The 26,863-nt window shown below is 39.6% G+C and overlaps 1 protein-coding gene across 3 annotated transcripts in view; it reads left to right on the top strand.

Annotated features, from left to right (window-relative positions):
• Positions 1–5,448: 5,448 nt before the first annotated feature.
• LOC309797013 (zinc finger C4H2 domain-containing protein) overlaps positions 5,449–26,863 on the top strand; it is a 35,454-nt gene continuing 14,039 nt past the window's right edge. Inside the window, exons 1-3 of one of the 3 annotated variants that reach the window (XM_082610388.1) lie at positions 5,449–5,594; positions 13,670–13,819; positions 16,218–16,264. In XM_082610388.1, coding sequence (XP_082466514.1) covers positions 13,724–13,819; positions 16,218–16,264 — 143 coding nt within the window. In that variant the 5' untranslated portion in view covers positions 5,449–5,594; positions 13,670–13,723. The remainder of the gene's footprint in view (positions 5,595–13,669; positions 13,820–16,217; positions 16,265–26,863) is intronic. The other 2 variants (XM_082610389.1, XM_082610387.1) reach the window with 2 other exon arrangements.

The following is a 26,863-nucleotide window of genomic DNA, read 5'->3' as shown; positions in this document are numbered from 1 at the left end:
ATTGGGGTGCATGTGTTTTTTTTTTTTTTTTTGAATTATGGTTTCATCTGGGTATATACCCAGGAGTGGGATTGCTTGGTCATATGGTAGTTATATTTTCCGTTTTTTTTGAGGAACTTCCATACTCTTCTCCATAGTGGCTGTATCAATTTACATTCCCACCAACAGTGCAAGCAGGTTCCCTTTTCTCCACACCCTCTCTAGCATTTATTGTTTATAGATTGTTTGTTGATGGCCATTCTGACTGGTGTGAGGTGATACCTCATTATAGTTTTGATTTGCATTTCTCCAATAATTAGTGATGTTGAGCATCTTTTCATGTATTTGTTGGCTATCTGTATGTCTTCCTTGGAAAAATGTCTATTTAGGTCTTTGGCCCATTTTTGGATTGGGTTATTTGTTTCTTTGATATTGAGCTGAATGAGCTGTTTGTATATTTTGGAGATTAATCCCTTGTCAGTTGCTTCGTTTGCAAATATTTTCTCCCATTCCGACTGTTGTCTTTTCCTTTTGTTTATGGTTTCCTTTGCTGTGCAAAAGCTTTTAAGTTTAATTAGGTCCCATTTGTTTATTTTTATTTTCATTACTCTAGGAAGTGGGTCAAAAAAGATCTTGTCATTATTTATGTCATAGAGTGTTCTGCCTATGTTCTCCTGTAAGAGTTGTATAGTATCCAGCCTTACATTTAGCTCTTTAATCCATTTTGAGTTTATTTTTGTGTATGGTGTTAGGGTGTATTCTAATTTCATTCATTTACATGTACTTGTCAAGTTTTCCCAGCACCACTTATTTAATAGACTTTTTTTTTCTCCATTGTATATTCTTGCCTCCTTTGTCATAGGTTAGGTGACCATAGGTGCGTGGGTTTACCTCTGCACTTTCTATCCTGTTCCATTGATCTATATTTCTGTTTTTTGCTAGTACCATACTGTCTTAATTACTGTAGCTTTGTAGTATAGTCTGATGTCAGGGAGCCTGATTCCTCCTGCTCTGTTTTTCTTTCTCAAGATTGCTTTGGCTATTCAGGGTCTTTTATGTTTCCATACAAATTGTAAATTTTCTTGTTCTAATTCTGTGAAAAATTCCATTGGTAGTTTGATAGGAATTGCATTGAGTCTGTAGATTGCTTTGGGTAGTATAGTCATTTTCACAACATTGATTCTTCCAATCCAAGAACATGGTATATCTCTCCACCTGTTGATATCATCTTCAATTTCTTTCATCAGTGTCATAATTTTCTGCATACAGGTCTTTTGTCTCCTTATGTAGGTTTATTCCTAGGTGTTTTATTCTTTTTGTTGTGATGGTAATTGCGATTGTTTCTTTAATTTTTCTTTCAGATCTTTCATTGTTATTGTATAGGAATGCAAGAGATTTCTGTGTATTAATTTTGTGTCCTGCAACTTTACTAAGTTCATCGATTAGCTCTAGTAGTTTCCTGGTGGCATCTTTAGGATTTTCTATATATAGTATCATGTCATCTGCAAACAGTGACAGTTTTACGTCTTCTATTCCAATTTAGATTCCTTCTATTTCTTTTTCTTCTCTGATTGCCATGGCTAGGACTTCCAAAACTATGTTGAATAATAGTGGCAAAAGTGGACATCCTTGTCTTGTTCCTGATCTTAGAGGAAATGGTTTCAGTTTTTCACCATTGAGAATGACATTTTCTGTGGGTTTGTCATATATGGCCTTTATTGTGTTGAGGTAGGTTTCCTTTATGCCCACTCTCTGGAGAGTTTTTATCATAAATGGGTGTTGAATTTTTTTTGAAAGCTTTTTCTGCATCTATTGAGATTTTCATATGGTTTTTATCCTTCAGTTTCTTTCTTTCTTTTTTTTTTTTTTGTGGTACGCGGGCCTCTCACTGTTGTGACCTCTCCCACTGTGGAGCACAGGCTCTGGACACGCAGGCTCAGTGGCCATGGCTCACGGACCCATCCACTCCATGGCATGTGGGATCTTTCTGGACCGGGGCATGAACCCGTGTCCCCTGCATCGGCAGGTGGACTCTCAACTACTGCACCACCAGGGAAGCCCCCTTCAGTTTCTTAATATGGTGTATCACGTTGATTGATTTGTGTATGTTGAAGAATCCTTGCATCCGTGAGATAAATCCCACTTGATCATGGTGTATTATCCTTTTAATGTGTTGTTGGATTCTGTTTGCTAGTATTTTGTTGAAGATTTTTGTGTCTATGTTTATCATTGATATTGGCCTGTAATTTTGCTTCTTTTGTGTGACATCTTTGTCTGGTTTTGGTGTCAGGGTGATGGTGGCCTTATAAAATGAGCTTGGGAGTGTTCCTCCTTCTTCAATTTTTTTTTTTTTGTCATCACGCTTTGAAAGGCAATTCAGATTGAAAGCTGTTGTTGCATCTCTGCTTCCTGTCTTAGTTCAGTTCATTATTGAAACAGAGGAAAAGTTGTATGAATTCAAACATTCTGGACTCCACTCTTTAAATCTTGATCTGTTCTCTGAAAGTATCAAGTTAAGAAGAAACTGGCTCACTTCCCCTTTGCTAACTCCTTACATTTTAATAGTATTCATCCCAACAAATCCTGCCTCCTTATCTGTTTCTTAGTAATACAGAGAATATTGATCCTGATAGGACTGAGCTATTTTATTCCCACCACCTCAAATCAATGAACTTTTTCTAATAAAATAACACATTATAACTCAGTGCTAGCACAACTCCAAAATATTCTCTCATCTGTTACAGCCTTCCAATCAGTCGAGAGTCATTGAACCCCTCTTACTATATGGCTACCAGTTTGGCTTGAAGATACTGTTTGAAGTACAGTTTCAGGAGCAAGAGCAGAAGGTATGGTTTCTTTCTATTCTCCTCTCTTTACCTGTAATATTTACCTTCCTCTCACTGCTAGCCTGATTTCTTACAACTCAGCAAGGTGCAGGTGAGACACCTGTTATTAAGGATGTCAAGAAGCCAAGACAAATCCATGAAAGCTACAAAGCTTATGGACCCTTTTCTTAATTGGATACTTTAACTGTTACAAATAGCACAAAACTTATTCCAAGCTCCAGATGATTCCAGGGCCCCTTCACCTAGATTAACTGTCATCTACCTTTAATGTCCTTGGATTGGGAGCATGGAACACACTTGGCTCTCTGCAGGCTCCCTTTATTGGGTGTAATATCTGGCCCAAGTAACAGAAGAGTTTGGATTCCATTGGGGTAGCAGCAGCTTGATACAGGTAGTGTGGGGCTATGGGAAGAGCACAAGTCCCTGAGTCCAGGGTTCTGTTTCTGCATCAGACAGTCTGGGTTACCTTGGATAAGTCCATTGCCTCTCTTGGCCTTGTTCCTCATCTGTGAAATAGGGTTTTGGTGAGGCTTGATAGACATTTGCTAAATTACTTTGAAAATCATATTGTAAATCTATTAACACATTTAATTCAAACAGATCCAAAGCTATCTCTAGACCCTTACCAGACGTGTGAACACAGCATGAGGTAAAGATTTTAAGAGGAAGTGGATGGCAGAAGAAGAGAAATTAGTTTTAAAACCTCAGAGGCCATTCCTAAATTTTTTCCTCCACATCCCCATGCACACCTTCCATTTCTCTTCAAACAAGAGTTAAATTATAAAGTGATATTTTGACATAAATATATACACTTAAGATGCCATTTTACTTTTGTTCTTCATATTTTTTCATAGATATTCCCAAGTCCCTTGGTCCAACCTGAGCCCAGGCTCTAGCTTTGTAACTTACTTTGTGGCCTTGGCCAAGCCAGTTTTCCAGAGTCAGTTTTCTTCCTTGTAAAAACAGATAAATATACTTATCCCCTTCACAGAGATTGAGAGAATGAAATGAGGGACTGTACATACAGCTCTCAGCACAGTAGCTGATACATGCCAGGCACTTACATGGATTTCTTCCCTTCCCCCTCCTCTTATAGAACAGGGCTGCAGCAAATTCTTGGCTCTGGAATCTAAGGTAGAGTAGCTCAGACCCACAGTCTTTCTGACCAACCAATTCAATAGTCTTCAAATGCCTGCTAGTGACACTACAAAACAAGGATCTTCAAGACCACAAGGAAACTGTTAGGCAGGATACCATGGAGAATTTCCTGGTTGTAAAAGTTATTATGTCTGGGATCCAAAGAAGAGAAAGGCTCAGTTCCTTCCCTAGAAAACTCTTAAAATCAGTGTGGATATCCAGAATGTCAGGAGACTCATGTTCTACTATTGTCCCACTCCCCAAAATATGAAGCCCTGTATTTAGCTCTATCTGGGAATGATCTCACTGACTACTTACAATGGGCCTTTGACGTGGGGCTAAGTAGGTCCATTTTTCAGATTAGGAAACTGAGGCCTAGAAAAAGAAAGGGCAAGATCAATCAGAGAGAGCTCCAGCTTACTTTTAGTTGGGAGTGAGTCAAAGTCCTCCATGTGTCCAAAACCCAGCTCTCTGAGCCTCTCCATTCTCTCTGAGCAATTACCTCTTCTCACATGCTCTCATCTCCTCCCAGTCATTCTCCGCTTTGCCTCTAGAGTTACCTCCCTAAGACATCCTTCCAACCTTATCACTCCCGTGCTTTGAAACATAAAATAACTTGGCATTATTTAGCACACTTAATAAATGTGTATTGGATGAATGTGTGCCTATACGATTAAATCCAAACTCTATTTTAGATTAAGTTAAAGGTCTTTCACAATCTGGTTCCAACCTAGCTTTTCTAGGTACATCTCCCATTTCTCTTTCCCACCTCCCCACTCCATATATGAACCTTATGTTCCAAAAACCTTGGCCCACTTGTCCTTTCCTTTCTATATGTGTCGTGCCCTGTCCTGGAAAGTCAGTCCTCCCCAGTGGACTGGAAAATTCTCAGTTATACTTTGAGATCTATTTACATCTCTGCTCAGATTATACTTTATCCATTTCTGTATTACGACAGCACAGTACACTGTAATTAATGGGTTACTTTTCATTCTCTCCTGCTCCTCAAAGGCAAGGACTTGCTTTTATTTATCTTTGCTTCACCCAGTGCCTCCCCCAGTACCTCCGTCGTTGACTGACAAAGTTTGAACTCAGTAACTAGAATGGATGGAGGGCTGGAAGGAACGTGGTCAACCCCTCCCCATCCTTCAGCCTTAGCAGCTGCTCCCTCCTCCCTTCCACCTCTTCTCCACCTCCATCTGAATGCCAAAGCCACGAGTTCCCAGACAGCTGCCAGAACACTCAACCTCTCGCTCACACGGGCCAAACGAATATCACTATTCCCTTGTACTCCTCACGACCTTTGACACAATTATCTGTGACAAATTGACTTAAAGTGCAGCTGCAGGAAGAGAAACAGGAATGTCTCGCTTGGCCTTCTGGGAGTTGTAGTCCTGCAGGCCCCCGGGCTGCCTGGCTGGTCCTGGAGCTGCGGACTACAGCTCCCAGGCCTTCTGCATGTCCCTACCGCACAGGCTCAGAGCCCCATGCCGGGAGGAGGTGGTTACATTGTGTCTATTGTATCCCTGGGCTTGTGTGTTTGTACATTTCTCAGGACGTGAAAGTGAGAGTGAAAAGCATGGCAGATGAACAAGAAATCATGTGCAAATTGGAAAGCATTAAAGAGATCAGGTAAGTGGAACTTTGCAGCACCCTCCCAGTCCCCTCCGAAGCTACCCAAATCCCTCACTGCGGGAGAGGGCTGCTAGCTACGGAAAGTGTCTATTGTTGAGCTATTTGCGGAGGGGGACTGAAAAGGATCCCATTCACCACAGAATTCAAGACTGGGAATGAGGCAGGGGAGAATCGGTACTGAGACTTGCAGAGAGAGAGAGAGGCAGACAGAGAAACAGACCGACCGAGAGGGATCTCTTGCCAGATGTGTCTGAGAAAGCCAGAGGCAGACACACGGTGTAAGTGTGTTTGTGTTGGGGGGGGGACGGGGGTGGGTGGGTGACAGCTTTATGCTTCTTGGGTGGGAGTTGGGGGAATGGCATTCTTGGACCCATTATTTTTAAAAGTGTTTGTAGGCTCCAAGATGTATTTGCCTCCTTGCTCTTTAGGTGTCTAGATTTTTTTTTTTCAGTCTTCTGTTCAACTTCAGGACCTCCAGCTCGGGCGAGCCTTTTGAAAGCAGAGTCTAACACATCGGGGCTGGTGGTGGCTGCTGGGGGCTGCAGACTGGGGATGCGGAGGAATCCCTGCAGGCCAGGACAGGGAGGACAGACAGCACTTGCTCTTATGTATTTTTTGCTTTCACTTACCACTTTCTTCCTCTCCTACCCGGTGCTTGGGAAGGGGGATGGGAGTGATGGAGACTGGGGAGGCAGTTGCCGCCTGCAACAGTTGCTCTCAGGCCCCAGAGGTGATGGGCTAATGGGCGGGATGCAAAGTGCATGCTGCCTGTGTCCCCTACCCCTTTTCTCCAGGAGTGGCATTGGCTAGGTGATGATACTGTCCTTGCTCAGAGCACAATAAGGCCAGTTGGGTGGACTGCCTGTGCCAATTCCAGGCCTTCCTTCACCCACTCTTCTCTGCCAGGACCCCCTCCCCCCAACCGACCTGACTCTGCCTCAGCTTCCACCCTCCTTCTGAGGGTGCCCTGGGTTGGGCCGTTCCCTTTAGTGTTTTCCAGGAACCTGAAGAAAAATGAGAGAGGATATCAAGTGTGTCCCTTTAAGAAATAAGACTTTGACCAAGAGATTTAACTCTTGGAATGAATGCCTTGGGTGAGACTCACACATGATGGTGGTGGTGGGGAAGCACCTTGGCTTTTTTGTCCTTTGCAGGGGTTATATTTCTACTTCTGCTGGAGAATAAAAGCAAGGGACTATTATTTATTGAGCCCCTGGTGTGCCAAGCCGCTTGACCTACTATTGTGCATTCGGCAATCCTGAGAACTTCCTACACTTCCTTTACAACTGGGAAAATGGAGGCTCAAAAAATTTAAGTAATTTTTCCAGAGCCAGACAGTTGGAAAATGCCAGATTTTGACAAGAACCCAGTCTATTTGTGTGCAGAGGCTCCGGTCTTCTCACTCTATCCCTTCAGGGCCTAGGAAAGGGTAGACAGGGTGTATATTGCAATTTTTTTTCTGCAAAAGAATCAGGATATAGGGAGTGAGACACCTTGGTGCAAGAAAAAGTCAGCTGTCATAATAACAGTGCAACTAATAAGAAACTTATGCCTGCAAGTGAAGAGCCTAGACTTATTTTTACCAGACTTTAAAGGAATCCCTACCCAACCCCAAGGGAAGGAACAGTTGGGAACAAGGAAAAGTGACCCCTTCTAGTACAGACCAAATGGGGGGCCATGACTTCGACCCTCACCAGTGGTAAACCTGGCATTCCTACCACTACTAGCTGGGATGGGATCCTAAGAGGCCTAAGAGAGGCCAGAACTCTCACCCTCAACCAGCAAAAACAAAGAGCCTCTCCCCAACCTGGATGTCAATCAGAGACCCAGTGGAGAACCTGGACTTATACTGCCCCCCTTCCCTGCAAAAGTATCACATCAGAGGAGGCCTGCAAAGACAAAAGTGTTCAGAGAGATCCAGAGTGTCCAAAATTAATTGAAAAAAGTACTTGCCATACCAAGATTATCAGTTTCAGTGGCAAGAGGAAGAATGCCAGGGTTGAGAGGACACAGAGGTTGGAATTATCTGACAAGGGTTTTAAAGCAGCCATCATAAAAATGTTTCAGGGAGCAACCACAACACACTTGCAACAAATGATACAATAGAAAATCTCAGCATTTAAATAGAAAGTCTCAAAAAGAAATATAAAACACAAAGAAGAACCAAATGGAAGTTTGAAAACTGGAAAAAAATCTCTAAAAACTCAATGGATGGGATCAACAGCAAGACGGGGAAGACAGAGGAAAGAATCAGACAACTTAAACATAAAACAATAGAAATAACCCAGTGTAAACAACAGAGGGAAATTAAATGTAAAAAGAAAAAAGAAAGAAAGAAAGAAAGAAAGAAAGAAAGAAAGAAAGAAAGAAAGAAAGAAAAAGGAAAAGAAGGAATTGAGCAGAGCCAGATCCTCTAGACTTGTGAGAGTATTACAAAAGATCTGACAGTCATGTCAACAGAATCTCAGAAAGAGAGGAGAAATAAGGCAGGACTTGAAGAAGTAGTGGCTTAAAACTTCCCAAACTGAGCAAAGGGCATAAATTTCCAGATCCAAGTAGCTAAGCAAACACCATCAAAAAAAAAAAAAAAAGAAAGAAAGAAAGAAAAAAACAAAGAAATTCATACCAAGACACATCATAATCAACCTTCTGAAATCAGAAGCAAAGAAAAGATGTAGGAAACAGCCAAAGAGGGAAAACACCTTACCTGTACCTTCAGGGGAAAAAATAGAAAGTCAGCAGAAACTGATGAGGCCCTAGCAGGAAGTAGCACAACATTTTTCAAGTGCTGAAGGAAAAGAATCATCAACCCAGAATCCTATGTGCAGTGGTAATATCCTTCAGAAATAAAGGGATAATCAAGACATTCTCAGATGAAAGGAAACAGGGAATTTATCAGTAGGAGGTCTACCCTATAAGAATGAAAAAAGTAAGTCTTAAAACAGAAAAGAAACAATAAAAGGAGGAACCTTGGAAGAAAGAGCACAGTAGGCAAAAACATGGGTACATACAACAGAATTTCTTTTCCTCTTGAGTTGTATGAATCCTGTTTGATGATTGGATCAAAATTTATTACACTGTCTCATGTGGTTCTGAATGTATGCAGAGGAAATAGTTAAGACATTTATATTATAAGCAGGGAGTATAAAGGAATATAAAAGGGAGGTAAATTTCCATCTTAATTATCAATTTATCTGTTGATGGACACTAAGGATTCTTCCATATCTTGGCTATTGTAAATTATGCTGCTATGAACACTGGGGTACATGTAACTTTACAAATTAGTATTTTCATTTTCTTTGGATTATTTACACAGGAGTAGAATTACTGGATCATATGGTAGTTCTATTTTTAGTTTTTTGAGGAGATAAATTCTGTATGTTGTCATTTATATGTGGAATCTAAAAAATAAAACAAATGAATGAACAAAGCAAAATACAGAAACAGATTAACAGATATAGAGAACAAACTAGTGGTTACCAGCAGGGAGAGGAAAGTGGGTGAGGGGCAAGATAAGGGGTAGGGTATTAAGAGAAACAAAATACTATATATAAAATAAATAAGATACAAGGATTGTAAAACACAGGGAAATAGTGCCAGTATTTTATAATAACTTCAAATGGAGTATAATCTATAAAAATATTGAATCACTATGATGTACATTTGAACCTAATATAATATTGCATATCAACTATGCTTTAGTTAAAAAAATATAGACATATCAAAATGAAATTTGAAAAAAATGTTCAAGTCACCCACAGGAAGGCAGGGCAAAGAAAAGAGAAAAACTAAATCAGAGAGAAAAAACAGGTAACAAAAAATAAAATGACAGACTTTGCCTTAACATATCAATAATTATGTTGAATATAAATGGTCTAAATACACCAATGAAATGATTTAAAAATGTGACTGAACTATATGAGAAAGGGTCAATCCAAGAAGACATAATTCTAGATGTGTATGCACCAAAAGTGATTTAAATTAGCCTTCTTTTGATAATTTTACAGTAATATGCAAATGTTATATCACTTGGTTTAAGAACTGAAAATAGGGAAAGTATTACAAATACAACTCGCTTTTCACATGTGGACCAGTAAAACATGTATGAGAGGTGGAGAGAAGGAAGGGGTAGAAGGAACTGGAGAAAGGAACTAACATTGGTTGAACACCTACTGATTTCAAAGCTCTTAGCTCATTTAATATTCAACTCTTGCTAATGGAAATCTGTGGTAGGAATTATTATCCCCATTTTACAGATAAGGATACTAAGGCTCAGGGAGGTTAGGTAACCTATCTATGGTCACACAGCTAGGAAAGGAAGAGAGAATGTATCCTCCTATTCACATGGCATATGCATTTCAACAAATGCTGATAATCTAATTAAGCATTATTCACAGTTCTTCAACTGCTCTAATCCTAAATCCCTCAAAGATATAAGCAAAGCAGCCTATTTCTGTTAAAAAAATAATTTTACTTCTGCACTGAAGTAGCAGTGATGAAGATAATATCGCCCAAAAACCTGATTAAGTCAAGCTAAGAGTCAGACACACCCCCAGGCACAAGCACAGAAATATACACATTCATAGTCACACACATTCATGTACATACACACTGATGGCAGAATTTGAAGTGGAAAATGTCTCAGGAATGGATTCTCCCACCACAAACCATTCCCCACTTCTGACTCTGACCACATGCTCACAGCCCTGTCTTTCCTCCTAACCCCAACCACACTCCAACACTATGCTGCAGACCTTGGGCCCCAAGTCCCATACTGGTCTATTTTGCCCATCAATTTCTTGGGCTTCCAAGTGGTGATGAAGGAGCATCTGGATATGTGGAAAGGAGAAGGAAAGAATGGAACAAAAGAGGAGAGATGGAAAAGAGGGAAAGAAAGGAGAAGAAGCCATGAGACAAAGGAAGTGAGTGTAGCCACTGCTAGAGCAACCAGAGCCCTTCACCAGCTCCCCAAATGCATACTAATATTTCCTTAGCATGCACATGCCATTCATACACACACATTGCACACATCCATGCCCCAGTGCACACATATCCATACACAATAAACTTTCCTCACTTAAAAAAGGAAAAACTCATTTTGGAAGTAAATATTGTAGCATTAAGTAGGTCCTCTTAAGTCTTTTTCTTAAGTCTTCTCTTTTTCTCTCTCTACACATTCTCCTGAGTTACCACTTATACTCCTACAGCTTCAAATATTATCTTCATATCTCCAGTCTCTACGCCCTAACTTCCTTCCAAGCTTCAGCCTGATATGTCCCACAGTCTACTGGGCTTGTCCACCTGGTTGTTCCACAGACACAGCTGAAGTCAATCAACCCTTAAGACTTTGTCTCTTCCTGCCCCAATCCAGCTCCTCCCACTAAACCACTTGTTTAATGCCATCATTCTCTGCACAGTTACCTCAGATTGAAACCTGGATATTGATGCTGATTACCCTTGCTTTTTTATAACTCACCTTTGATCAGTTAGCAAGTCCCACCTTCAACATCTGACTCATATTCATGCCCCACTCTCAACCTCCACACTGTTCTGTTTTAGGCCTTCATCATGACCAACCTGGATAATTATAATACTGTATCACTTTCTACCTATAAAATTGCTTTCCTATCTTCAGTCTGCCCCCTATTTTTAATTCCATCCACACTGCTATGAGAACTACCTTCCTAAAGCACTGGGATTACTGTGTTATTCCTTAAACACATGCACCGACTTCCCATTGCCTGTAGCAGTATTTTTCAAAACACAGATTGTGAACCATTAGTAGGTCATGAATTGAATTAGCTGCTAGTAGGATTTGTAAAAAAAAAATTAAAATAAGATAGAAAATATCAGCATACATTGCATAAGAAATGGTAGGTATTCTCTGTGGGAATTTTTGTTTCAGTTTTCTATCTGTGTTTGTGTGTATTCGGTCAAAATATAAGATTCATTTCTCATTGTAAGTCATTTCCTACTGTACGTCCATAGACATTTGCCTATAATTGTTGTCATGGCACTCATGCCCCTCTCCCCCACAAGTCTGTCCCAGACCTACCTTTCCAATCTTATCTACTACCTCTCATTTTCATTCACCATATTCTTTATCCACACAGAAGTTCCTCACTGTTTTATATATTTCCATTCTTCCACGCCTTTGCTAATGTGGGTCCTTCATTCTTTTTTTTTTTAAATTGGGGTATAGTTGCTTTAAAATGTTGTGTCACTTTCTGCTGTAGAGCAAAGTGAATCAGCTATAAATATACATATATCCCCTCTTTCTTTGGTTTCCTTCTGATTTCGGTCACCACAGAGCATTGAATAGAGTTCCCTGTGCTATACAATAGGTTCTCATTAGTTATCTATTTTATACATATTAGTGTATATGTCAATCCCAATCTCCCAATTCAACCCACGTCCTCCTTCCCCCCTTGGTGTTCATACATTTGTTCTCTACGTCTGTGTCTCTATTGCTGCCTTGCAAACAGGTTCATCAGTACCATTTTTGTAGATTCCACATATATGAATTAATATACGAGATTTGTTTTTCTCTTTCTGACTTATTGGGTTGGCCAAAAAGTTCATTCAGGTTTTTCTGTAAGATGTTATGGAAAAAGCCGAACGAACTTCTTGGCCAAAACAATACTTCACTCTGTATGGCAGTTTCTAGGTCCATCCACATCTCTACAAATGACCCCATTTCATTCCTTTTTATGTCTGAGTAATATTCCATTGTATATATGTACCACATCTTCTTTATCCATTCATCTATCAATGGCCATTTAGGTTTCTTCCATGACCTGGCTATTGTAAATAGTGTTGCAAGGAACATTGGGGTGCATGTGTCTTTTTGAATTATGATTTTCTCAGGGTATAAGCCCAGTAGTGGGATTGCAGTGTCATATGGTAATTCTATTTTTAGTTTTTTAAGGAGCGTCCATACTGTTCTCCATAGTGTCTGTATCAATTTACATTCCCACCAACAGTGCAACAGGGTTCCCTTTTCTCCACACCCTCCCCAGCATTTATTGTTTGTAGATTTTTTGATGATGGCCATTCTGACCAGCATGAGGTGATACCTCATTGTAGTTTTGATTTGCATTTCTCTAATAATTAGTGATGTTGAGCATTTTTTCATGTGCCTCTTGGCCATCTGTATGTATTCTTTGGAGAAATGCCTATTTAGGTCTTCCACCCATTTTTTGATTGGGTTGTTTGTTTTTCTGGTATTGAGCTACATGAGCTGTTTGTATATTTGGGAGATTAATCCCTTGTCCATTGCTTCATTTGCAAATATTTTCTCCCATTCTGAGGGTTGTCTTTTTGTTAAGTTTATGGTTTTCTTTGCTGTGCAAAGGCTTTTAAGTTTCATTAGGTCCCATTTTTAAATTTTTGTTTTTATTTTCATTACTCTAGGAGGTGGGCAAAAAAGATCTTGCTGTGATTTATGTCAGAAAGTGTTCTTCCTATGTTTTCCTCTAAGAGTTTTATACTGTCGAGTCTTATATTTAGGTATTTAATCCATTTTGAGTTTATTTATGTGTATGGTGTTAGGGAGTGTTCTAATTTCATTCTTTTACATGTAGCTGGCAGATTCCTCATTCTTAATGCCTTTCCCTTATTCCAAGCCTGTAAATCCTACTTATTCTTCAAGGAAGACCCATAGCAAACACCACCTCTTGTTCAAAACCTCATATTCCCTAGTCCAAATGAATCACTTACCACTTTGGGCTCTCACAGGGAGATTTATTATAGCAGTCAAGTTATTCTGCCTTATGGTAAAGTTTTTTTTTTTTTTTTTTTGGTGGTACGTGGGCCTCTAACTGTTGTGGCTTCTCCCGTTGTGGAGCACAGGCTCCGGACGCGCAGGCTCGGCAACCATGGCTCACGGGCCCAGCCGTTCTGCGGCATGTGGGATCTTCCCGGACCAGGGCATGAACCCATGTCCCCTGCATCAGCAGGCAGACTCTCAACCACTGCACCACCAGCGAAGCCCCCTATGGTAAAGTTTTGAATTGACATGAGTCTTCCTTCCTTCCTTCCTTCCTTCCTTCCCTCTGTCATTGTTGTGGCAGCTTCAGCAGGCTCCACTGTCACCTCGCTTGAAAACTAAGTCAGCTTTGGCCCCAATGCTCACTCAACAACAAGTCACAGAACAGCTGGCAACTCTGGGACTTAAGGATGGGCAAGTCAAGCCAATTCTGTCTACAGGAGAGAGAATGCAAGTGAGTTGACATTTGGTGCTAAGCTATAAGAAAGTCTTCAAGGTGAACTGTTCAAAGAAAACTTCTTTTCCAACAGTAGCTGCTTTTCCAGATGCACAAATAGATATTAAATGAAAGAACACTTGGTACTTTGGCAGTGTTCTCATCAGACTAGAGTAGGCAGGAAAAGCTGGCTCCTTTTTTTTGTTTCATTCAGTTACATTTACCAAGCACCTGTTCTAAGCCATACACAGGGCTGGGATATTCTCAGAGTCTAAGATGAATTAGACCTGTTCTCAAGGATCTTAGAATCAAGGTGAATAGCTCTGATCTCTCCCCTGAGTTCTGTACTCACATATCCAACTTCCCACTTAACCAATCCCACTGGATATATCACTGGCACCTTAAACAGACCCCAAGAGAACTCTCAACTTTACCCGCATCCCCACCCCCAGTCTCCTTTCCTAGTCTCCCCCATCAGTAGTAAATACCACCCCCATCCCCAAATCCAGAATCATTCTTCATTCTTCCCTCTATTACTCCATGTATCCAAAACACTAGCACAGTGGTTGTCAAACTTGGGCGTGCAGTAGGCTCCACCTGGCGGGTGGTTGAAACCTAGATTGCTGGGTCCCATCTCCAGAGTCTCTTATTTGGAAGGCCTGAGAATTTGCATTTCTAACAAGTTCCCAGGCAATGTTGTTGCTGCCGGTCCAGGGAACACACTTGGGAAAACCACTGCATTAGTAAGACCTGGTGGATTATGCCTATATAATATATTCTGCATCTGTCCACTTCCCATCATTCCCTTAGCTCATCAACAAGTCTGGGCAGTTTTCCATCCAACTCTGCTAGCCAGTGTCTTCACTTGTTCTGCCCATCCTCAAGTCCTACAGGTCCCAGCTTTCCTACTCTGCTTGTTGAGTGGGTGTTGGGGCTAAGTCACCCCTTAAGCTGGGTGACAGTTGAGCCTGCCAAGTTTGTCCCAGGAATAGATGATCCGTTGCTCTAGAACCTCTCCTGCTCTCTACCCTTCCTTCTCCACATTAGTCAGCAAAGAGCCATTGGAAAGAAGTTAGCCAGCTGAATATTTTTGTCTTGGCCCAGGACTCTGTCTGGAGAGGCTGTGGCCTAGGGACGTCAGGAATTTTCATTCAAGATTTAAGTAAGACTGTAGCCCCAGTGATTGTGGGAAACCCTAAGGAAGTATTCTGTAGATTTCCTGGGATTCCATGGCCATACCAGCTGTGCCTTAGCCTCTTGGGATGATTTCATTAGGAAATTTTCCATATAAACTTTGGTCTTTAATGACTTGGATGCTTTTCTCACTTGTAGGGCCAAACATTCCACAGATTCCATCTCATGGAGTCATCCAACAACTCTGTTCAGGGGTACACTGAGTCCTACTTCTCAGGTAGATAGAATTTCCAAGCTTCCAAGAGGTTCCATGATGTGCCCTATTTCACCCTTAATATTGGTGACTTAGTGATCCAGGACAAGATTCACCACATTGGCTTGTTTTCCATGGCTTGAAATAAATCATATGAGGAAAGTTCCTTGGTATGGTGGAAAGGTCATCAGTTTCAGCACACTGGATTCTGCACTTCCTGGCTTTGTGATGTTGGACAGGTCACTTTACTTCTCACAGCCTCAAATTCTTCATCGGTAAAAATGAAGCTAAACATACCTATTTATGTGGTCATGATGAAGATTAAATTAGATAGCGTATCAAGTGCCCAGCACAGTTGCTGGAACATAGTAGACACCAAAAATAGATAGATAGATAGCTATTTTTATTAAATAAATCCCTTCTTAACACCCAATTCCTTCCCAGTTTCTGGAACTTATACACTCTTAGTAAATGTTAACTGAATGAATTAAAGTCCCCCACCCATGGTAATATCTTTCTTTCTCTGAGTCTACTGAGGTTACAGTCAGTACCCTGGACTTACCACTTATTTGCATTCATTATTGTCACTCCAAGTGTAATTTTTGAGCCAAAGCAGTGTGATAGATGACATGGAGTTTACAGAGAGAAATTTGGTATAGTATCAGTTTCTAGAAGGCTCTTATATATATAATTATCCAGATTTCAAATTGTTTCATGTGAAAGTCTGTACATGTAGAGGACCCAGAGGACCATAGCTGCATGCTCTTGGGCTAGTTCCTTTCCCATTCTGGACATTTGTTTCTTCATCTCTGAAATGAAGAGGATAGATTTTATTGGTGGCTTTGAAGTAATGTTCTGAGGAGCCCTGGAAGTTGCAGGGAGGTGCATCAAGGGCCACTCTGGTAGAGTCCGGCAGGGTTGGATTTGAGGAGAGAATAAAGACTCTGGGACCCACTTCCACTTGAACCATAATAGTTATGATTTGATCTATTTTCTATATTGGACCACAATCAATAATTTTACTTGAAGGAAGGGGTCTTCTCTTCAGTCACCCCCAGGATCCAGCACACTGTTGGGTAAGTGGCACTTGCTTAATACATTTTTTTTGTCTGCAAGATTGATAGAAAATGAAAAGAGAAGGAAGCTATTGTGTGTGTGTGCATTTAAGCAGTGGCTGGCATAATGCCCACTCTGTAGATCTGTGAAAGGAATGACCTTTTACTTACATTTAATCTTAGCCTAAACTACCCAGTTGCTGGATAGAGCATGGAAGGCTGGGCATTAGATCCTAAGCCTGAACAGCATGGTGTAGACAATCAACCACAAGGGTAACAAGTCCCCATTTCTTTTTTTCATTATTAACCCACTTCCCATTCCTCCCGGGTACCTCGTTTGTCCAAATCTATTTAAAATCTGTTTTTTTTTTACACAAGTTTTTTGATGAATCATTCATTTTCCTGGGAAAACAGGGGCAGAGGGGTACAAAGAGCTTAGAATTTGTGTGTTTAGATTTAATTCTGGGTACAGTAAGAAGACATTGGAGGATGTATTTTTAACAGCTTTATTGAGTTGTGATTTACATACCATAGAAACCATCTATTTTAGGTATACAGTAAGTTCCTACACGTTGCGAACTTTCAAAGATGCAAACCTGTGTTCACGTGTCCAATCATATAAATTAGTTCACGTGTCTGGCGTGCATTGTTATGTGGGCGCATCTTCTGCAAGTGGTTGTACTTTTGTGTACTTTACTGTACAGTACTGTACAGAGCACAGTAGTAAGTATCTTTATTTCAAGCCCAGGATGTCCAGAAGCGTAAAAGCCGCAGTGATGCAGCTGATACTGTTAAGAAGCACCAAACGTTGTACTGTACTACTGTACTTTTCAAGGTACTGTACTGTAAGATTAAAAATGTTTATTTTTTTGTGTTTGTTTTCTATGTATTATTTGTGTGAACAGTATTATAAGCCTATTACAGTACTTTACTATATAGCCAATTGTGTTAGTTGGGTACCTAGGCTAACTTTGTTGGACTTACGAACAGATTGAACTTACGAATGTGCTCTTGAAACGGAACTTGTTCATATGTAGGGGACTTACTGTACAATTCAATGACTCTTAGTAAATTTACAGAGTTGTGCAACTATCACCACAATACAATTTTAGAATATCCCCAGCATCCCCAAAAGAGCCCTTATGCCCAGTATCAGTCCATCTTTCTTCCCACACACAGGTCTAGGCAACCAGTAATATATTTTCTGTCTCTGTAGATTTGCCTTTTCAGGACATTGCACATAACTTAGCACATTGTTTTTTAGGCTCATACACATTGTACCATATATCAGTATTTCTTTCCTTTTTATTGGCAAACAGTATTCCATTGTATGGATATACTGCCTTTTGTTTATTCACTCACCACATGAACATTGGGGTTGTTTCCACCTTTTGGCTCTTATGAATGCTGCTCTGAACCTTTACATATAAGTCTTTGTGTGGAAATATGTTTTCATTTCTCCTGGTTAGAATCCTAGAGTGAAATTTCTGGGTCATATGACAGTCATGTGTATAACTTTTTAAAGTAATGCAAAACTGTTCTCCAAGTTGGTTGTGCCAATTTCCATCCCCAGAAGCAGAGTATGAAGGTTCCAATTTCTAATCCTGTTGAACATCTTCTTCATGCATTTATTTGCCACCCATCTATCTTCTTTGGCGAAGTGTCTATTCAAACATTTTGCTCATTTTTCAGTTGGGTTATATATTTATTTATTGTGAATTTTTTCGTGTTCCTTATGTATTCAGGATACAAGGCCTTCATCAGATACATGCTTTGAAAAGATATTCTCCCAGTTTGCAACTTGTCTTTTCATTCTCTTAAGAGTGTCTTTTGAATTGCAGAAGTTTTTAATGTTGATAAAGAAGTCTTACTCATCAGTATTCTTTTTTTTATGGATTGTGATTTTTGTATCACATAAAGAAAAACCTTGCCTAAGCCAAAGTCACAAATATTTTCTTCCAGAAATTTTAGGTTTTACATGTAGGCCTATAAACCATTTTCACTTAATTTCTGTATATGATGCAAAGTATAGGTTGAAGCTTTTTGCTTCTTTGTTTGTTTTTTGCATGTAGATATCCAGTTGTTTCAGGACCATTTGGTGAAAAAGCCATTCTTTCTCCACAGCATTGCCTTTGCATCACTGTAAAAAATCAGCTTTCCATATATTTGTGGGTTTATTACAGGACTCACTGTTCTGCTCCATAGGTCTATTTGTGTATCTTTATGCCTATACTTCACTGTTTTGATTACTGCAGCTTTAAAATAATTCTTTAAACAGGCAGTGTAAGTTCTCCAACTTTGTTGTTCTTCTTGAGAGTTGTTTTGGCTACTCTAGGCCCTTTGCATTTCTATGTGAATTTTAGGTTTCACTTATCAATTTCTACAAAAATTCCTGCTGAGATTTTGATAGGACTTCCAAGATACCACACTGCATTTAGACAGTATCCTTTTGAATAGTGTTAGCATGGTGTGTCTTCTCACATTTACTTGTTCCCTTATATTTAAGGTGGGATTCTGATAGGCAGTCCACAGTTTGGTTTGTTTGTTTGTTTGCTTGTTTTTTCCAATCTGGCAATCTGCTTTTTAATTGAGGGTGTTTAGACTATTTATATTTAATGTGCTTGTTGATATGGTTAGGTTGAGATCTACCACCTTTTTGTTTTCCATTTATCTCATTTGTTTTTTGTTCCCTTTCCCCTCCCTTTATGCCTTATTTTGGATTAAGTATATTTTATGGTCCCATTTGATCTGTTTTTCTGACTTATTAGATATTATTCTGGTTTTTATTATTTTAGTAGTTGCTTTAGAGTCCATAATATACATCTCTACTTGTCACAGTTTATCTTCAAGTGATCTCATGCTACTGCAGATATAGTATAAGAAACTTACAGCACTGTATTTTTATTTCTCCCTTTCTGCCCTCTGTGCTATTACATTGATGCACTTCTTGGTTTAAACTGTTGATTATCTTTTTAATGAATTTAAATAACAAGAAAAAGAGTCATTATATTTTTCTGTGTTTGTTGCTCTGTATTCCTCTGCTACTATTTTCCTTCTGCTTGAAGAGCATACTTTAACATTTATCATAGAGCAGGTTTGCTGGTGATGTAGCATCCCAACTTTTCTATGTCTCAGAAAGTCTTTATTCACCTTTGTTTTTAAAAGTTATTTTCAATGTGTAAATAATTCTATATCGGCAAAGGTTTTTTTTATTTTTCTTTTTTCCCCATTACTTTAAAAATAATATGCCACTGTCATCTTGATTCTATCCTACTTCATTCCTCTTGGGTAGCATGACTTTTTTCCTTGGACTGCTGTTAAGATTTTCTCTTTATCATTGGTTTTGAGCAATTTCATTGTGATAAGACTTGGTGTAGTTTTCTTCCTGCTTCCCATGCTTGAGATTTGTTGGACATTTTGGATCAGTGCATGTATAGTTTTCATCAAGTTTGAAACATTTTTAGTTATTAATTTTTCAAATATTTTTCTTTTCTTCCTCCTTCTTCATCTCCAGTTACTTGTACTTTTAGCCACTTGAAGTTGTCCCACAGTTTGCTGATGCTGTTTATTTTTTGACCATTCTTCTCTACATATTTCATTTGGGAAACTTTCTATTGGTATGTCTTCATGTTCATTAATCTTTTCTCCTTTATTGTCTAAATTGACTAATGTAGTTTTCACCTCAGACATTGTAGTTTTCATCTCTAGGTATTTTATTTGGGTATTTTTCATCTCTCCCACAACTGTACTTAATGTGGCCAGTATTTCCTCAAGCTTTCTGAACATATGAAATGCATTTATAATAACTATTTTTATCCTTGGCTACTAATTCTATCAACTGTGTCATTTCTTGGTCAGTTTTGATTTTTATTCTCAACATTGTGGATTGCATTTTTCCTGCTTCAAATTGCACACCTGGCAAGGTTTGGTTGGATACCAGACATTTTCAAATTTACCTTGTTGACTGCATATTTTTGCATTCCTATAAATATTCTTGAGCTTCCTTATGGCATGTCATTAAGACACTTGGAATCTGTTTTATCCTTCTGGGCCTTGCTTTTCAACTTAGTTAAGTGGGACCATAGCAGCATTTAGTGTAGAGCTCATTTTTCTCATTACTCATGAAGAACTTGTCTTTGTATTCTAATGCTATACAAATTGTTAATATTTTCTACCTTGGTTCTTTGGAACAGTCACTATTCTCAGCCCTTTGTGGACTCTGGTCACTGTTTCCTCTAATCCTTTGAGGTAGTTCTTTCCTTGGCTTCAGGTAGTAAGTTTCCTTACACACATGTGCTGATCAATATTTCAGTGAGTACTGGAGGGGGAGCCTCTGAAAATTGTAAGCATTCTCTCTCTACACAGGTCTCCCCTCTCCAAAACTCTTTCCTGTGAACTCCAGGTTCCTTGGCTTCTCCAGACTCATAGCTCCATTTCCTCAATTGAGGGAGATGGCCAGGCTCTGTCTGAGTTCCCCGTCACCGTCTGGCAGTCTAGAATATTTCTCTAGGCAGTAGGACGGGGCAATCTTCAGGCTCATCTAAGCTTTTCTATCTCTCAGAGATCACTTACCTTACTTGCCTGATGTCCAATGACTTGAGCACCATTTTTCTCATATATTTTGTCTTGGTGTTTTTGTTTGTTTTGCTTTTAGTTATTTTGCACAGATGGGTAAATCTGGTCCCTGTTACTCTATCTTGACTAGAGTAGAAGTGAACGTTATTCCCCAAATTTGGTTTTAAAGGACCAGATTTCACCATTTAATACACACATATTTTATATTTCAAAAATCTAAAGTCAGGATGTGTCTTAAATACAATTCTACCTTACAACTGCCATTGGCCAAGAGGGAATTGTGTTATTGTTCATGCATGAGCACATGCAAAATTGGCCATGGCTGTTCATATTATCATCCCTTCAATTGAATGACATGCATGATTATCACTGTATGTGTTGAGTTTAATTGCTATTTAAAGTATCTTCAAAAAGATTTCATCACGGTTTTCCCTTGAAATAAAAAGTTATTGTGTATGAGAAATGACTCAGATTAGAAAAGTCTGACAAAAATAGTGTCTTAAATCAGTCTACCAGAGCTCTTTCAAAAACTATTAAACGAACATTTAAATTAAAAGAAAACATTTTGTCATAATATAATAGGTAGCATTTTTTCTCTTAGTAGTACATAAGATAACGTGTACCCTATATCCAATGGCATTTTAGATTCAATTAAATACAGTAGCCAATTAACTGGGATGTTTATTGGTAAAGCTAATCCAACTTGGTTCCAAATTAACAGTGGTTAAAACAAGACAGAACTTCATTTCCCTCTCACATTAACAGTCTGGGAACAAGTGACCGGTGGTTTGTGTTGTTATTCCGTGTTGGGGACTCAGGCTCTTTTTATATTGTTGCTTCACCATGTGCCGGGTGTAGCCTTCATCTACAGGGTTAAAGATGGCTTGGTGTTGTGTATACATGTTAGGCAGTGGGAAGAGGGCAAAGGAGAAGTGAATGGCACACTCCTTCCCTTTAGAGTCACAGCCTAGACGTTGCACATATCACATGTGTTTTCATCCCATTGGCCAGAACATTGTCACATGGCCACAAACAGCTGCAAAGGAGAGAGGGAAACACAGCCCTTAGTCCAGGTGTCACATGCCCAGATGAAAATCAGAGGCTCTATTACTATGGAGGGGGGGAGAGAATGAGTGTGGTTAGGGGGGGAACAAGGAACATCTGATCTGTGCTCTGTGAGACCCTAGGGTTTTCAAATTGTTGGAGCTGCCTATAGAAGGAATGGATTCTCTAGAGAAACAGTGAGAGCTCTGTGACTAAGTTGTTCAAGGAAGGCCTAATTGAACACTTGGAAGCGATATTATAGAAAGCACTTAAGCAGGGGTTGGCAAAGGGAAGATAGATGCCTTCGAAGGTCCCTCCCAGCCTGGAGAGTCACATGTGCTCAGGTCCTACCCACATTGGTCTGTGAGTCCCACTGGCTCTATGTGAATCACTTGGCTGCTGTCTGTGCCAAGGGTTTGGCTTCACTGAAAATGCCCAAATACATACAAAGACCTCCAGATAAAGTTCTATTTAACCCCCAGAGATCAGGGATGGGGCATGGGGTGGGCAGAGCAGCAATAACTAGACAAAGCTCTTAATCAGATCTTGATGGTGGTAAGATAGAGCTGCTAGGTGAGTCAGGCAGTGGTTGTTTAAGAGAGAAATGAGACCAGCTTAGGGTGCATTCTGTTACAGGTCTCCAGTTGAGGCATCCCCTAAGCTTCCCCATTGCTCCTCCGTTCTGAGTTCAAGCACAGATAACAGGTGCCCTCATGCACTACTGGTTGGAGTGTGAACTGGTATAGCCATCTTGCACAACGAATTGGCACTGCTTACATGAAATAAGAATACATGTTACCTGTGCACCAGATTTCCCACTCCTGGGATATAGCCCCCTAAATTTACTCAGACAGGTACAAGAATATTCATCAAAGTATTGTTTGTGGAGGGGGGAGATAGAAGCAAAGTGAGAGTTTATCCTTGGAAGGGTGGGCAGGTAAAATGTGGTGGATGACCACACTTAGAAGCAAGGAATCCTGGATCTTAACATCAGAGTGCCATGTGAAAAATATATGTTATCATTAGTCTATACCGTGTGTGTGCATGTGTGTGTGTGTCTGTCTGTGTGTGTGCATGCACGCCTGCACCCAGGCACGTGTGTATTAATCAGCTTATTCGGCCACAAAGCAGTAACACATTCTGGGTGGTTTAAATAGCAGACATTTATTTTCTCACAATTCTGGAGGCTAGAGATTCATGATATAGATACCAGAAATTTTGATTTCTGGTAGGGGCTCTCTTCTGTCTTGTAGATGGCTGCTTCCACCCCGTGTACTCATTTGGTCATTCCTCTGGTCTTGTGTGGAGAAAGAAAAAGCTCATGCATCCCTTCCTCTACTTATAAGGACGTCAATACAACCAGATTAAGGCTCTACTGTGATGACCTCCTTTAAACTTACACCTCCCTAAAATTCTCTCTCCAAATATTTTGGAGATTAACTTTATACCTCCCTGAAAGTTCCCTCAAAGTACTTGGAAGTACTTTGGCGGTTAGGGCTTTAACATATGTATATTAGGGGACTCATTACATTCCATAACATTCCTCCCTATGCCTCCCACCAAATGCATGTCTTTCTCACATGCAAAATTCATTCACCCCTTCTTAACAGCCCCAAATGTCTTAATGCACTGCAGAATCTATGTCCAGTCAAAAGTCTCATCTAAATATCACCTAATTTAGGTTTGGATGAGGCTTGAGGTTATGATTCATCTAAAGGGCAAAATTCCTCTCCAGCTGTGAAACCAGACAAATGATCTGCTTCCCAAGTATAGTAGTAGGACAAGCATAGGATAGACATTCCCTTTTGAAAAGGGAGAAATCAGAAAGAAGAGAGGGATGATAGATCCTGAGAAAGTGCAAAACTTAGCAAGACAAATTTCGTTAGATTTTTCAGGCTGGAGAATAATCTTTGGCTGGATTCTTTGGGCAGTATCACCCCCACCCTCACAGCCCTTTGCTGTTGCCTTTCTCCTGAGGCACTAGTCAGAGGAAGCTTGTCCTACTGAAACTGAGGAGGTAACAGCCTTGCCCCCAGGGCCCATTAGGTCTAGACCCAATGGTGGGAATGGCAGCCCTGATGATCTCTTAATCACCTTTGGTGTCATTCTTTCCTTTACTTGAAGGATGAAGCATGTTTGCAGCTAAGTAACTCTATTGTCCTGCCTTGTAGATTGCAAAATCTTTCCTTTATTTCATCCTTTCTCTGCTCCCCTTGGTTCATACTGACAGTGTCTGTGCTTGTATAATCTCGTGTCTGTTCCTGACTTCTGCTGAGATACCTAACTAAAATCATGAGTAATCTCCTCAAAGATTGGTTTTCTAACCACATCCTTGGTGTTCTCTCCATAAGATGCTTTATATTTTTTGCAATATGGATAGAATGAGAATTTTTCAAATCTTCAAGTTCTGGTTCATCTTGCTTAATGATTCTTTTGATTTCTCTCTCTCCTCTTGCATTTTACTATACGCAGCTGAACTTCACATTCAACACTTTGATTAAAAATCTCCTCAGCTAAATATTTAATTTCATTGCTCACGGGCTCTACCTTGCACAGAACACTAGAACAAAATTCAGCCAAATTCTTTGCCACTTTATAATAAGGATCACCTTTTCTCCAGTTTCTAATGACATGTTGCTGTTTTCTCTTTGAGACCTCACTAGAAGCATCGTTAATGTGCATTTCTACCAACAGTCACTTCAATGCAATATAGCCTTTTCCTAGCATGCGCCTGAAACCTCTCCCTGCCTCTACTCCTCATCTAGTTCCAAATCCACTTCCACATTTTTAGGTTTTTATTAAAGTAGTACCCCACTTCATGGTACCAAAATCTGTGTTAATCTGCTCAGTCTTCCACAACAAAATACCACAGACTGGGTATAGGAGACATTTCTTTTCTCACAGTTCTGGAGGCTAGAAGTCCATGGTCAAAGTGCAAGAAAATTTGCTTTCTTGTGAGGGCTCTCTTCCTGCCTTATAGTCAGCTGCCTTCTTGCTATGTCTTCACATGGCCTTTCCTCTGTGCATGTAGAGACAGAGAGAAGGCAACCTCTGGTGTGTCTTCTTCTTCTTCAAAGAACACCAGCCGATTGGATTAGGGCCCCACGTTTATGACCTCATTTAACCTTAATTACGTCTCTAAAGGCCCCCCTTTAAACACACTCACATTGGGGATTAGGGATTCAACATATGAATTTTGGAGGGACATGATTCAGTCCATAACACACACACTCTCTAGATCTCTCTCTCTCACACACACACACTCTCTTTCCCTCTCCCTCTCCTTCTTCCTCTCCTTTTCTCTCCTTAATATACATCAATAATTTACCATTTAGAAGAACACATGCAACACAGTAAATAGGCATTAAGGAGTTTTGAATGGTTGCCTATGTTGGGCGTAAATGGTGTAGGAAATGGGGATAAAAGGGAAGGAAGGCATAAGGAAGGGAGGAAGAGGAATTACACAACTGAGAGGCCTTGTCTACAGAGAAAAGTGAGGGTGAAATTAAAAAAAAAACTATTTGAAATAATGGCTGAAGTCTCCCCAGATTTGTCAAGAGATATACACCAACTGAATCAAAGAGGATAGACTCATAGAAATCCACACCAAGACACATAATGGTCATTGTCTGAAAACTAGGGACAAAGAATGCCTTAAACTAGTCAAAGAGAAATTACACCTTACCTATAGGTGAAAATGGTTTGAATGACAGTGAATTTTTCATCAGAAAATATACAGGCCAGAAGGAAGTGGCACAAGATTTTTCAAGTCTTGAAAGAAGAGAACTATCAACCGCAAATACTACATGTAGCAAAAATAACCATCAAGAATGAGGAATAAATTAAGACATTCTCAGATGAAGAAAACTAAGAGAATCTGTCACTAGCAGGTCTACCCTAAAATAATAATAGCTAAAGGAATCTTTCCTAAAAGAAGACAACATGGAATATCAGGAAGGAAGAAAAACCAAGAGAAAGAGTAAAAGTATAATTAAAATACAGTACATTTTCCTTCTCCTGTTTAGTTTTCTAAATCATTTCTGATGGTGGAAGCAGTAATATGGTTCTCTACAAACATAACCCTTATGTAGGAGAAATATTTCAGATAGTTATATTATAAATGGTGGAGGGCAAAGGGGGCATAAAGGGAGGTAATGTTTCTACTCTTCACTCACCCTAATAAAAAGATGACACGGAAGACTATGACAAATTATGAAATATAATACCTAGAGCAACCACTGAAAAAACTATAGAAAGATACACTTAAAAACAGTATAGGTAAAATGTAATCCCAAAACACATTCAATTAAAGATAGGAAGGCAGCAAAAAGAAAACTGAGAATTGAATAAGAGAGAGATCAAATAGTAAACAAAAATTAAATGATACACTTAAGTCCTAACTTATCAATAAGTACACCGGATATAAATGGCCATAATACTGCAATTCAAATACTGATCAGCCAAGATGATTAGAAAATATGACCCATCTTTGTGCTTTCTACAAGAATTTCACTTCAAATATAAAGCTATAGGTATGTTGAAATAATGAAAGAAGATATACCATGGAAACATTAATCCAAGGAAAGCAGGAATGGATATATTAATATCAGATAAAGTAGACTTCAGAGCAAAGAAAATTACTAGGTACAGAGAGGTACATTAGATAATGACAAAAGTGTCAGTCTGCCAAGAAGACCTAGCAGTCCTAAATGGGTATACACCAACAACAGAACTGTAAAATATGAGAGGCAAATCTGACAGAACCAAAGGAAGAAATAAACAAAGCCACAATTATAGCTGGGGTCTTTAACATACGTCTATCATTTGATGGAACTAGACAGAAAATCAGCAAGGGTATAGAGCTCCACAACACCATCAGTGACAGGATCTAATTAACATTTATAGAACATTCCACCCAACAACAGGATACACATACTTTTCAAGTGTCCATGGAACATATACCAATATAGATAGACTATATTCTGGGATACAAAAAAAAAA

This window comes from Mesoplodon mirus (assembly GCF_964341445.2).
Source record: "Mesoplodon mirus genome assembly, chromosome: X".
Lineage (NCBI taxonomy): Eukaryota > Metazoa > Chordata > Mammalia > Artiodactyla > Ziphiidae > Mesoplodon > Mesoplodon mirus.
This window is presented reverse-complemented; position numbering and strand designations above follow the sequence as displayed.